The 12,423-nt window shown below is 49.2% G+C and overlaps 1 protein-coding gene across 1 annotated transcript in view; it reads right to left on the bottom strand.

Annotated features, from left to right (window-relative positions):
• Positions 1-1,228: 1,228 nt before the first annotated feature.
• Positions 1,229-12,423, bottom strand: part of UNC45B (unc-45 myosin chaperone B) — a 33,031-nt gene continuing 21,836 nt past the window's right edge. Inside the window, exons 14-20 of the mRNA XM_019981646.2 lie at positions 10,966-11,093; positions 9,841-9,907; positions 8,905-9,018; positions 8,430-8,545; positions 7,279-7,396; positions 3,429-3,584; positions 1,229-1,909 (exon numbers count right to left, since the gene is read on the bottom strand). Coding sequence (XP_019837205.2) covers positions 1,649-1,909; positions 3,429-3,584; positions 7,279-7,396; positions 8,430-8,545; positions 8,905-9,018; positions 9,841-9,907; positions 10,966-11,093 — 960 coding nt within the window. The 3' untranslated portion in view covers positions 1,229-1,648. The remainder of the gene's footprint in view (positions 1,910-3,428; positions 3,585-7,278; positions 7,397-8,429; positions 8,546-8,904; positions 9,019-9,840; positions 9,908-10,965; positions 11,094-12,423) is intronic.

Here is a 12,423-nt window from a genome sequence, read left to right on the forward strand (position 1 = left end):
CCTCAGCATCTTTCACATGATTTATTCCTAGGTATTTGATGTGGTTTATGTTATTGTAAATGGCATCATCTTTTACATTTAAATTTCCTAATCATTACAGGTATACAGAAATATAATTGATTTTTGTAAACTGACCTTGTATCTAAATTCACTTATTATTTCTGAGTTTATCTGTAGACTTTTCCCATATACATGTACAGACCTGTTGTGTGAATAATTTGAAAGGTTTATTTCTTGATTTTCAGTCTTTATGCTTTTCATTTCCTTTTCTTATTGTACCAGTTTAACCTCCAATATAAAGCCTAATCGAATTGGTAATAGCAAGTATTGTCTCATTCTGAATCTCAGGATTATTAAATATCATTTGAACTGCAGCTTTTACGTAGATAATCTTTATCAGACTAAAGGAGTCTCCTAATTTTAGTTTACTGAAATTTTTATCATGAGTTGTTTAATTTTATCCACTGTTTTCCCTGCCTCTATTAAAATAATCATTTTTTCCCTCATTCTGTTAATGTGCTATATGGAAATGTGATGCGTGCTAGACATATGAGTCGTCTCTGGGAATTTTGCTGGGTCACTGAGAATGATCCTTTCTCTTCTCTTGCATAATTATGAATTATAACAACTGTGTGGGAATTCCCTGGCGGTCCAGTGGTTAGGACTCTGTGCTTTCACTGCCAAGGACCCAGGTTCAAATCCTGGTCAAGGAACTAAGACCCCACAAGTCACAGGAGAAAAAAAAAAAAACAACTATGGAAATCTAGAGCTTCCGGGGACTATCTCACCACATGGAAAGAGCTTGCCAGAAATTAAGCCCAACCCGGAGGAAATAAAAATCAAGATGTGGGGGGTGAGAGACAGAAAAACACCCTCACACAGAAAAAAAAGAATATGGATGACAATATTTGAACCCTAGTTCTAACAATGTCAACTCTTTCCCTGCATTGATAAAGTATATGAACCAATGAATTTTTTTTTCACTTGAAGTGCTTTGAGTTGATCTTATTTATATTCATCACATCCATCTTGCTTAGAAGATTTCCCCGAACAAATTGCAAAAGTCATGTCAGACTACTGAACATCAGCTGTATTTCCATCATAGTTAAGTGAAAGGAATGCGCACGCGTCTGGGACGGGCACTGCTGCTGAAACATGCATTTCCAGGCAGCCGCAGTCAAACAGCAGGGGAAACAGGATATAAAAACCAGACAGATCAGCATCCAGGTACACCAGCACTAAACTTTATAGTCACACTACTTTACATATTTAAAGTAGGACCTGTTAGCTCCTACTTCACCACACAATCTATTTTCCAAAATGTAAAGAACTCCAGCCCATTATCCCGGCCTTTGGAATGGGTACAGAAAGAATTATCCAACCTGTCTTCCTAATCACAGATGAAAATTATTCTAGGAATTTCTGCAACTTGACAGATGTTAAGGAGCAAGAGAGCTAATGAAATATGCAAACTTTCCTAGAACAAAAGGCAAGATGTACAACTCAGGGGACTATCCACAGTCCTTCTTTTACATGGACACCTCATCGTGGTTGCAATGATCCCTAATGGAACTGACACCCCAAGAGTTCTCAGTTCGGAACTCTGCACAGTTACAGGAGCAGCCCCAGTCTCCCTCTGGGCCCCTGTCTAAGCCACTGGTTTAATGAAGCCATAATCCATGCATTTGATGAGACATTCCCGAGCTGTCTGAACCACTGCTGCCCGCTTCTCGTCCGGCTCTTGCTTGCCCACCACCGTCAGGATCTCCAGCAGCTCACTCTCCACCAGCTTCTTAGCCAACTCAGCATCAGCCGCCAGCAGGTTGTAGGCAATGACCAGGCCCCGGTGTTGAACTGACAGCCGGTCATGCAAGCAAAGCCGCTGTAGAATCTCCAACCACTGAGTTGTCTGGAGGCAGGAAGGAAGATAAAGACAGATTGGAGGAATCAGTGGAGGGGACAGAGAAAGGAGATTCTGGACAAGATAAACAGAAGGTGTTGGCCAAGCCCAGATTCTGGCCTCTGAAAGGGCAAGTGCATATCTGATTATCTCTGTGGACTCAGCATATGCCCAGCTGAGCCTCTTGGAACTAGCTGGATGATGCCCATCTCCTTACCAGGGCAGGAGTTGGAGAATTAGAAGAGATTTGAAATAATCCAGTCCTTCTCATTTTGTAAGTGGAGCGACTGAGGTTCAGGGAGAGGAAGCAACTTAGCTACAGTCACACATCTGGAAATAGTACAGAATAAACATCCACCCATCCACTTAATTTTTAAGCATCATGAGAAGCAGAGGGACAGGCCTGCTGCCCGCCTGAGTGGAATGGGGATGGAGGGTGCTCAGAAAGGAGGTTCTAACTCTGGGCACATGCATAACGCCTGCTTCTGCCAACCGATGTGCCCTGAGAAACGCTGCTTTAGCACAGCAGCCTGTGGTCCCCAGGCTGGAAGCACCCCGCCTCTGACCTACTCAGTCAGAATTATCCTGGGGAAAGTTTTTTAACCAGCCCTCCAGATGACCCTTACACACCTTACAGCTTTGAGAAACTTGCCTTATGGAAAGGGCTGAAGGCCAGGGACCAAGCAGGATGAGCTATATCCAGGAAAGAGACCCTCCCCTGGTGCCAGGAGAGTATAAACCTCCATGGAACTTAGAAAACACACACACACATACACACCCCCACCTTGAGCTGGTTATCTAAAAGAGCTTGCCTTTTATTCTTTATATATATATATATATATATTTAAATTACAGGATAATTACTTAACAATATTGTGATGGTTTTTGACACACAGCAACATGAATTGGTCATAGGTATTCATATGTCCCTTCCCTGTTGAATCTCCTTCCTGACTCCTCCCCCATCCCACCCCTCTAGGTTGTCACAGAGCACCGAAGAGCCTGCCTTTAAAGCAGACTTGCTTTAATACATTTGAATTGAGATGTTTACCTTTTCACCATCGGTGAATATGATGCCCACAAACTTCAGTTTGGTGAAATAAGGAAAGTTTCATTCTGCACCCCTTTGTTTGTGGCTATGTCCATATCACTCTCATTACACCTGCTGAAACGGCCACAGTCCCACAAAGGGTCTGGCCATCATGCGCTCTTAAGAGACTCTAACAGCCTCTTTGCCAAACTGTGAGCTCCTATGGTACCCCATCCTCATCCCCACTTCTCTTGAGGAGCTTAGGGGCTCCATGGCAGGAGTTAATGCTGTTATTATTATTATTATTGCCTAATGAGTTATGAGCACCAGCAAAGTGAGTTCGCACATTTAGGGTGTCCACATAAGGAGTGTAGAGGTTGCAGCATGAGGATTCCCCCCTTGCATTGGTAGGAACAGATACCCAGGGGGCTGGCCTCCCCCGCAGAGGATCATACAGGGCAGTGTGGTCTGGGGCTGGGCCCCAGGGCCTGCTCTCACCACTTCAGTCATCTTGAAGCACAGCTTCTTATGCGCTGCTGTCAGCATGGCCAGGGCCCCCGCAGCCGCGTTCTGCAGCTTGTCGTCATCCTCGCCACAGAGCAGCACCACCAGCTTCAGCCGGTCGTTGCCATCGGCCAGGAACCTCTCCTGTACCTATGGGAGGCAGGTACGCGGCTCAGAGAAAAAGGCCCCCACCTGCCCAGCCTGGAGAGGGAAAGACGCATCTGGAGCCATTTCTCTGACTCAAGATCACTCAGAGCTCTGCTTTGAGCAGCGCACTCATTGACACCTCCTCCAGGAAGTCTCTGACTAGCTAGTCTTCTCTGACTAGCTAGATGAAAAGACTACAGACTCCTCCAGTTTACAGGTTACAGAGAATAAGGAATTCCTTACATAGCATTCGCTGTCACCTCTGTTTGCATTCAGCTCTCCATCCTTGGGGAAAGGGCAGGTACAGACTCCTGAAGGGTGGATGTTGCCTGTGGAGCCCCATCTCTTCCCTTTGGAGAAGACTGGAATGTTTCTCCCACAACAGATGGGCCTTCAGGGTCTGCCATAAAATGCCTTTGCGGTCCCTGAAGGCACAGAGGCTTGGCAAGAGCATCTCTGGGTAGTTGGGTAGTTTACATGGTAGCCAAAACCTGCTGTACCATTTACCAGGTGGGGGATGAGGCATCCCAAGGCCCCCAGAGCCAGGAGAAGAGCCCCCTGCCCCTCTGCTCTGTAGTAAAACCTGGTTGGTTAAGTTTAAGAGCATTTTTGCTGGGTGACGTGTCCTAGAAGTCACCCACACTGCTCAGGTTATAAACCTCTACCTGCGTCTCCCTGAAGCTGGAGCAGTGGTCCTCAGAGGGAAGAGTGCAGTGATGCTCAGTACAGTCCCCTCACGGGGACATGTGTGACAGGGAAGCAGCTGCCCCGGAAGAACCACATGCCCACCTCTTGCACTAACTGCGGCCAGGACCTTGCTCTCATCACAGAACATGAAGGGAAGTGATGTGTCACTTCTAGTCCACCGTGGCAGGGTGCTAGGGGAGTCTCTTCCCTGCTCTGTCTGCCCGTCCCCATCTGAACGGAGGCCACGCCCAAGGGGCAGCGGGGGGACGGTCCTTTCTTTTTTGGATGGAGGCAGGGTGACGACTGAACAAACCTGCACCCCCAAGCCACTGCTTGGAAGCGAGCCACCTGACCCCAACGTGAGCATGAAATGATGTGAAATGAATCAAGATTGCTGGGAGAAATATCAATAACCTCAGCTGTGCAGATGACACCCTTATGGCAGAAAGTGAAGAACTAAAGAGCCTCATGATGAAAGTGAAAGAGGAGAGTGAAAAAGTTGGCTTAAAGCTCAACATTCAGAAAACTAAGATCATGGCATCTGGTCCCATCACTTCATGGGAAATAGATGGGGAAACAGTGGAAACAGTGAAAGACTTTATTTTCTTGGGCTCAAAAATCAGTGCAAATGGTGACTGCAGCCATGAAATTAAAAGATGCTTGCTTCCTGGAAGAAAATCTATGACCAACCTAGACAGCATATTAAAAAGCAGAGACATTACTTTGCCCACAAAGGTCCGTCTATGGTTTTTTATAGTCAAAGCTATGTTTTTTCCCAGTAGTCATGTATGGATGTGAGAGTTGGACTGTGAAGAAAGCTGAGCACTGAAGAATTGATGCTTTTGAACTGTGGTGTTGGAGAAGACTCTTGAGAGTCCCTTGGACTGCAAGGAGATCCAACTAATCCATTCTAAAGGAAATCAGTCCTGAATATTCATTGGAAAGACAGGTACTAAAGCTGAAACTCCGATACTTTGGTCACCTGATGCGAAGAACTGACTCACTGGGAAAGACCCTGATGCTGGGAAAGAAGGCAGGAAGAGAAGGGGACGATAGAGGATGAGATGGTTGGATGGCATCACCAACTCGATGGATATGAGCTTGAGTAAGCCTTGGGAGTTGGTGATGGACAGGGAGGCCTGGCATGCTGCAGTCTGAGGGGTTGCAAAGAGTTGGACACGACTGAGCGGCTGAACTGAACTGAACGGAGAAATGAACCTCTATCCTGTTGGGATACGTCTATCCAGCATTCATGTGGCTGTTTGTTGTGACAGCTGGTCCTCCAGGGGGAGAGCTGCTCCCCCTCCCATCACTCTCCCCTCTGCTGTCTCTGGACACACGCTCTTCTCCCATGTGGCTGCCAGGCCTCCAGTCCAGCCTCAGACCAGCTCCCTGGTGGACCATGGTAGCCTTCTTTTGACTTTAAAAGGTTTTCATGGATCAAATTTTCCTTCTTTAACAGTGAGAACATCTAAGACTTGAATTAAGAATTGAGGGGCGGGACCTCCCTGGCGGCCCAGCAGCTAAGACTGCACTTCCAATGCAGGGGGCACTGGTTCAATCCCTGTTTGGGGAACTAAGATCCCACATGCCACGGGACACAGTCAAAAAAGTTAAGTGGGTCTCACACTTGGACCCAGGAGGGCCACTTGGCCAGACTTTCACATTTACAAAGGGCCTCAGATTTCAACCCTGTTCTTACCTCTAGTGAGGTTCAACCTACCAGCACAGCAGTGCTGTGCCAGGATGGAAAGAAGAGACATTCATTCATCATGTGGTGATGATTTCTCCTAGTACTGGACTGTGAAGCCATTGATGTAGTCTGAATTCATTTTATTTTTACAAATTCTATAATTAATCTGTGGCAAACAGTGTTATAATGCATTGCAGTTTCTATGGAAACAGTGATCTGTCATTAAATGTTATCATTTAACATAACCCAAAATTACTGGCAACTTTTTGCATTTCTTCATTTTTTTATATGAAGCTGCAAATGGTCTAACCTCTCTTGACTTCCAAGAGACCCTGGCCTCGTCTTATGCTATGAGATTATTTAGTAAATAACTTGGGGAACTGGGACTCCCCACCGCCCCCAATCCTGCCCAAGCTTTGGGATCCAAGCTTCAGCTAGGGATAACATCACTTTCCGTATTTCCTTCATCTCCGTTGGGGCCCCTTGGGGAGGGGAGCTGTCATGCAGGCCCCTTTCCACGCCTTGGTCACGCGCATCCTGAGCCCCTCACCTCCTTGTTCACCACATGCAAGCCCCTTTGCACACCTTGATCACGTGCATCCTGAGCCCCTCGCCTCCTTGTTCACCACATGCAAGCCCCTTTGTACACCTTGGTCACGCGCATCCTGAGCCCCTCGCCTCCTTGTTCACCACATGCAGGCCCCTTTGCACACCTTGGTCACGCGCATCCTGAGCCCCATCACCTCCTTGTTCACCACATGCAGGCCCCTTTGCACACCTTGATCACGTGCATCCTGAGCCCCTCGCCTCCTTGTTCACCACATGCAAGCCCCTTTGTACACCTTGGTCATGCGCATCCTGAGCCCCTCGCCTCCTTGTTCACCACATGCAGGCCCCTTTGCACACCTTGGTCACGCGCATCCTGAGCCCCTCGCCTCCTTGTTCACCACGTGCAGGCCCCTTTGCACACCTTGGTCACACGCATCCTGAGCCCCTCGCCTCCTTGTTCACCACATGCAGGCCCCTTTGCACACCTTGGTCACGCGCATCCTGAGCCCCTCTCCTCCTTGTTCACCACATGCAGGCCCCTTTGCACACCTTGGTCACGTGCATCCTGAGCCCCTCGCCTCCTTGTTCACACATGCAGGCCCCTCTCCACGCCTTGGTCATGTGCATCCTGAGCCCCTCACCTCCTTGTTCACCACATGCAGGCCCCTCTCCACGCCTTGGTCACGCGCATCCTGAGCCCCTCACCTCCTTGTTCACCACATGCAGGCCCCTCTCCACACCTGGTCACGTGCATCCTGAGCCCCTCACCTCCTTGTTCACCACCATGTTGCACATGCACTCAGTGGCCGCCTGCCGCAGCTGGTCATGGTTCTCAAACATGTAGTTCTCAATGTCCGGCAAGGCCTTCTCCTTAAAGATCTTCTTTCTAGGGTGTGAGGAGTGGAGGAAGAGAGCCTGCTGAGTCCTCTGTAAAGACCATTTGGGGTTTTAGGCCCCCAGGGGCCATTCCAAGATCCTCAGCCAGCACCGTCTAGATAGTGGTAATCCCACCTCTGGGCTTCCCCGGTTGCTCAGTGGTGAGTAATCTGCCTGCCAGTGCAGGAGATGCAGGTTCGATCCCTGGATTGGGAAGAGCCCCTGGAGAAGGAAATGGCAACCCACTCCAATATTCTTGCCTAGGAAATCTCTTGAACAGAGGAGCCCGGCAGGTTATAGTTCATGGGGTCTCAAAAGAATTGGACACGACTTGGTGGCTAAAACAATACCAACAACAATCCCACCCCCAGGAGGGGTCCCCAGTGACAGAGCACAGCATCCTGGCCATAGCAGTGAGATCTCGGATAAACATGTCACCCAGCTGGCGATCCTCCTATATTATTGCTGGAGAATGTCTTTCTCTCTCCTGCTGGAGATGAAACCATGATGTGAGGTCTGGAGTAACCCTCATGTGATCATGAGAAAGAGGAAAAGTCTGTCTGATAATTAAGACAATATGGACAGAACAGGGGGAGAGAAGTAGATTCTGGGAGAGCCTTATAACCCCTGAATCAAGCTGCCCCTGAGTCTGGATTATCCTAGATGAGTCATTATGACTCCCAATATCCTGAATCATTAAATTCCCATTATGCTGAGACCGACTGGAGTTGAGTTTTCTGCCACTTAAAGAATTTCAGTGCAATTCCACCATCCCCTTGCTTCCAAGGAGGAATACACTTTATCCCACTCCTCATCCACCTGATATCTCTTTTACTACTTCAGAAGGACGTGTTTTTCCAGTCTCCTTTGGCTTTGCACCTTCAACTGGAGTTTTTCCAAGTGTTAACTCACATCTTCCCACACCCATTTCTACCCACGGCCTTCCAGCTAGTTCTCGGAGGCACGCACACACAGTTCCTGGGACATTTCCGACACTTGGCGCGACACCACTCTCCACCCATCCCCTCCATGCCCCCACTCACCGGAGCTTGTCACTCCGCCCAGACAGGTTGGTGAGGCCTAGGAGAGCCTCATAGTTCTGGAGGCCATCCCTCTGTGTGTTCAGGAGACTCACGAGGGGCCGCACCACCTCGTACACCTACGCAGAAGGGGTCGAGGTGCCATCAGATGGAGACCATCTCTGCCAGTCATTTACCAGAGTTTACTAGAGTACTAGAGTTTACTAGAGTCAGGTGCCCGGCTCTGGAATTTCCAATGCACTTGCCTACCCATTGTCTGATTCCACCTCCACAATGATCCTGAGGGGTGGGGTTATTTCCTTTACTTTGCAGCTTTGTTTGTCAGAGCCAGGGCTGGAATCCATGCCCCTCCAACTCATCGCCCTCTTTATAATAGCACCATGCCCCCTCCCAAGCCAGGGGGAGGGTGACAAGGAGAAAGGCCCCTGGGAGCAGACTCCTCCCATCATCTCTGCGCCCCTCACCCCTGGCCACCCACCCGCTCCCCGGGGAAGGCGATGTCTGGGTTGGAGACCGCGGCGATCTTCGCTAGGGCGTGGGCTGCCTTCACCTTGCCCACGTCTGTGCCCTCCAAAGCCAGGGGAATCAGGGCCTGCAAGGAAAGGGCAGAAGCACTCCTTGGTCACATATACAGAGCCTCTCTCCCCAGCCTCCCTGTCCAGCCACTGTCTCTTCCATCAGAAGTTCAAGAAGATTCAGCAACAGAGTCAACTCCTGAGCATCACAGAAAACAGTTAAATTCTTAATCATCGATTCACTCCCCCTGGTCCCCAGCACACACGGAGGTCTCCGCAGGCACTCTCCCCAACCCGTATACATTCGTTTGGCTTTTGGAAAAATCAAGACACTGATGTTTTCCTTTCTACCTAAGTCAAAGCTAATCATGAGAGCAGCCATTCACTGAGCACCTCCCATGAGCCAACACTTTTAAGTGTATTTTCTCTAATCCTGTGACATTCTACAATCTAACTGTGTGGTGTTTTCCCTTGTTTTACAGAGAGGAAACTATGAGTCAGAGAGAGAAGTAATTTGCCCAAAGTTGTGCAGTTAAAAAGGGACAAGCAAGACTCAATGACAAGCCTCCCATAGCAAAGCCCATGGTCTCTATCTGCACTGTTTGCTTCCAGTAGCAAGGAGGATAAATGGGATTCCACAGTAAATCCCATGACACATCACAGACTGAGGCACAGACAACACAGGTTCCTGAATAACCGTACTCCAAGAGGTCGGGCTGGGGCAGGGGCTGCATGATTCTTGGGCCAGGCAAAGATCATGCACACACACATACACACAGATTACACACATGCACAGACATACACACATACACACAGAGACACATACACATACATGTGAGACAGCTCCTCCCCAGTGGAGCACCCTCCTGGATGGCAAGACCCTTATTCCTCTCAATTACCTTACCACCACCTTGAGCCACAATGGTGCCTCGGTCCTTTGGGTTGTCACACAGTGCCAGGAATACCCTGGAGAGCAAGGATACAGGACATGCAGGACATGAGCACGCCCTTCCCAGGCATCAGCAGGCCAACAAGTGAGGCCCAGTAAAACCCTGGGAAGCGCTCCCAGTGTGCACCTGCCCCAGAACTAACCTTGGGAAGATACTTGGGAGTGGCTGGGGAGGAAGAGAGGCCAAAGGCAGCTGCAAAAAGTGGACCCATCCCTACTTAGGGAGATACCAAATGGCTCACTAGGCTTCCCTGGTGGCTCAGATGGTAAAGCGTCTGCTTGCAATGCAGGAGACCCAGGTTCGATCCCAGGGAAGATCCCCTGGAAAACTAAATGGCAAGCCACTCCAGTATTATTGCCAGGAAAATCCCATGGATAAAGGAACCTTTCAAGCTACAGTCCACCACCCAGGAGAAATTCTTCCGCCTGGAGGGACCCCAGAACTCCATGATCTGGCCCTTGCCTTCCTCTCTGGTCTTATCTAGCACCACCCTCCCCTGTGCACTCCATGCTCCAGACACATTCCTGGAGAAGTGTGACCTCATTCATTCCTTCTCCCTCCATCCTCAGGGTCTTTGCATATGCTGTTCCCTCCGCCTGGACCCCTTCCCTGCGCTGCATGTGAGCAGCTTCTTTCTTTCCTCCAGGGTTCCCTTGAGTTGTCACATCTTCCAGAAGGCCTTCCTGGCTGCCCACCTACATACCCTCCCCTCTGGCCAGTGGGCTGCCACTGCTTGTGCTCTGTTTATCCCCATCAGGCACCCACTGTGTTGTAACTGTGAACCTGTCTGTCTCCCCATCAGGCTGTATGGAAACTATGCCTTTCCCCTCTGGCATGTCAGGGTCTGGGAACCAGGTCACCAGGACGGACAGTGACCTCCTTCCTCCCAATGCAAACTTGCACCCGGGAAAGCCCACCCTGACACGTCACTCTTCCGTGTGGATCCCCTCCAGCCTCCTCTCCAGACCCCAGTGGCTCCCTCCCTCATTTACTCCCCTGGCCATCTCTATGTCCCCACCCAGCCTCCTGCCTGCAGGCCCCTCAGACCCCAGCTGCGGGCCACTGCAGCCGCACCTGGCCAGCAGCTCTTTGGTCTGGTCAGTGAGGATGGCATTGTCTGCTTTCACCATGCAGACCAGCGCCGAGGTGACGCCGGCCTTCAGAAGCCGCTTCACTCGCATGTCCACAAAGTCCTTCTTGTCCTGGGAAGATGAAAAGGTGGCAAGGAGATCAATCCTGAAATAAGGAAGATCATCCCAAACACTAGATGACCTGTGTGTTCCTTTTCTTGCAAAAGGCTGGCTTTCCATTAGGCTATGCCTGGGAGCAGAGTGAGAGGGGAGAGAGCAGATAAAACAATGGATTGGATTTTGCCAGAAACCCAGAGCCAGCCTCAGGGTTGAATAGTAAATGGCAACCCACTCCAGTACTCTTGCCTGGAAAATCCCATGGACAGAGGATCCTGGTAGGCTACAGTCCATGGGGTCACAAAGAGTCGGACTGAGACACTTCACTTTTCACAGATAATCCTCAGAGCATCTGAGAAGAGGCTGCTGACAGCTGTGGACAGTCTCTGGTAGCCACATTTGAACTTCACAGTGGCAGAACATATTAGCTATATGCCCTTGCCTGCATGAAATCCTATGCAGCTTAAAAAAATTATTCAGGGACTTCCTTAGTGGTCCAGTGGCTAACAGTCCACCTGCCAATGCAGGGGGCATGAGTTCGATCCCTGGTCCAGGAAGATCCGATACGCTGAAAGGCAGCTAAACCCCTGAGCCGCAACTACCGAGGCCCATTGGCCTAGAGCCTGTGCTTTGCAATAAGAGAAGCCACCGCAATGAGAAATCTGTTCACCACGATGAAGAGTAGCCCTCCGCTCGACACAACTAGAGAAAGCCTTGCACAGCAACAAGACCCAGTGCAGCCAAAAATAAATATTAATTAATTAAAAAAAATTATTCAGTGGGACTTCTAGTGGTTAAGACTCCAAGCTTCCACAGCAGGGGGATTTGGGTTAGACCCCCGCTGAGGAAACTGAGATCCTGCATGCCTAAAGACCTGAAGTATTTTCCCCAAACTGGATACAAGATGATAGATACATTCTGATTGTAACTTTTTTTTTTTTAAAGCACAGGATAAAAAGCCTCTGGTAGTTAATGCAACACACCAAAATCCAGATATCCCAGAAAGTAAAATTTGCATGAATGTTGAAAACATGAAATATAATGAACTGTCTTGTGTCCATGAAATCAACCACATAAATTGCAAAACATTCATCGTGGCTTCCTTTGGTTTCCCAGACTATAAATTGCTGATTCCCCCTCCACGTCTGTGGAACATTTAAACTAAGAAGAACACAAGCGCCCCCTAGTGGGGGAAATTGACCACAATCCTCTTCAATTTATCTGCATGCGTGCGTGCTGTTACTTCAGTCTGTGTCTGACTCTGCAACCCTTTGGGCTAAAACCCTCCAGGCTCCTCTGTCCACCGAATTCTCCAGGCAAGAATACTGGAGTGGGTTGTCATCTC

The sequence above is a fragment of the Bos indicus genome, chromosome 19, assembly GCF_029378745.1.
Source record: "Bos indicus isolate NIAB-ARS_2022 breed Sahiwal x Tharparkar chromosome 19, NIAB-ARS_B.indTharparkar_mat_pri_1.0, whole genome shotgun sequence".
In the NCBI taxonomy this organism is placed as follows: Eukaryota; Metazoa; Chordata; class Mammalia; order Artiodactyla; family Bovidae; genus Bos; species Bos indicus.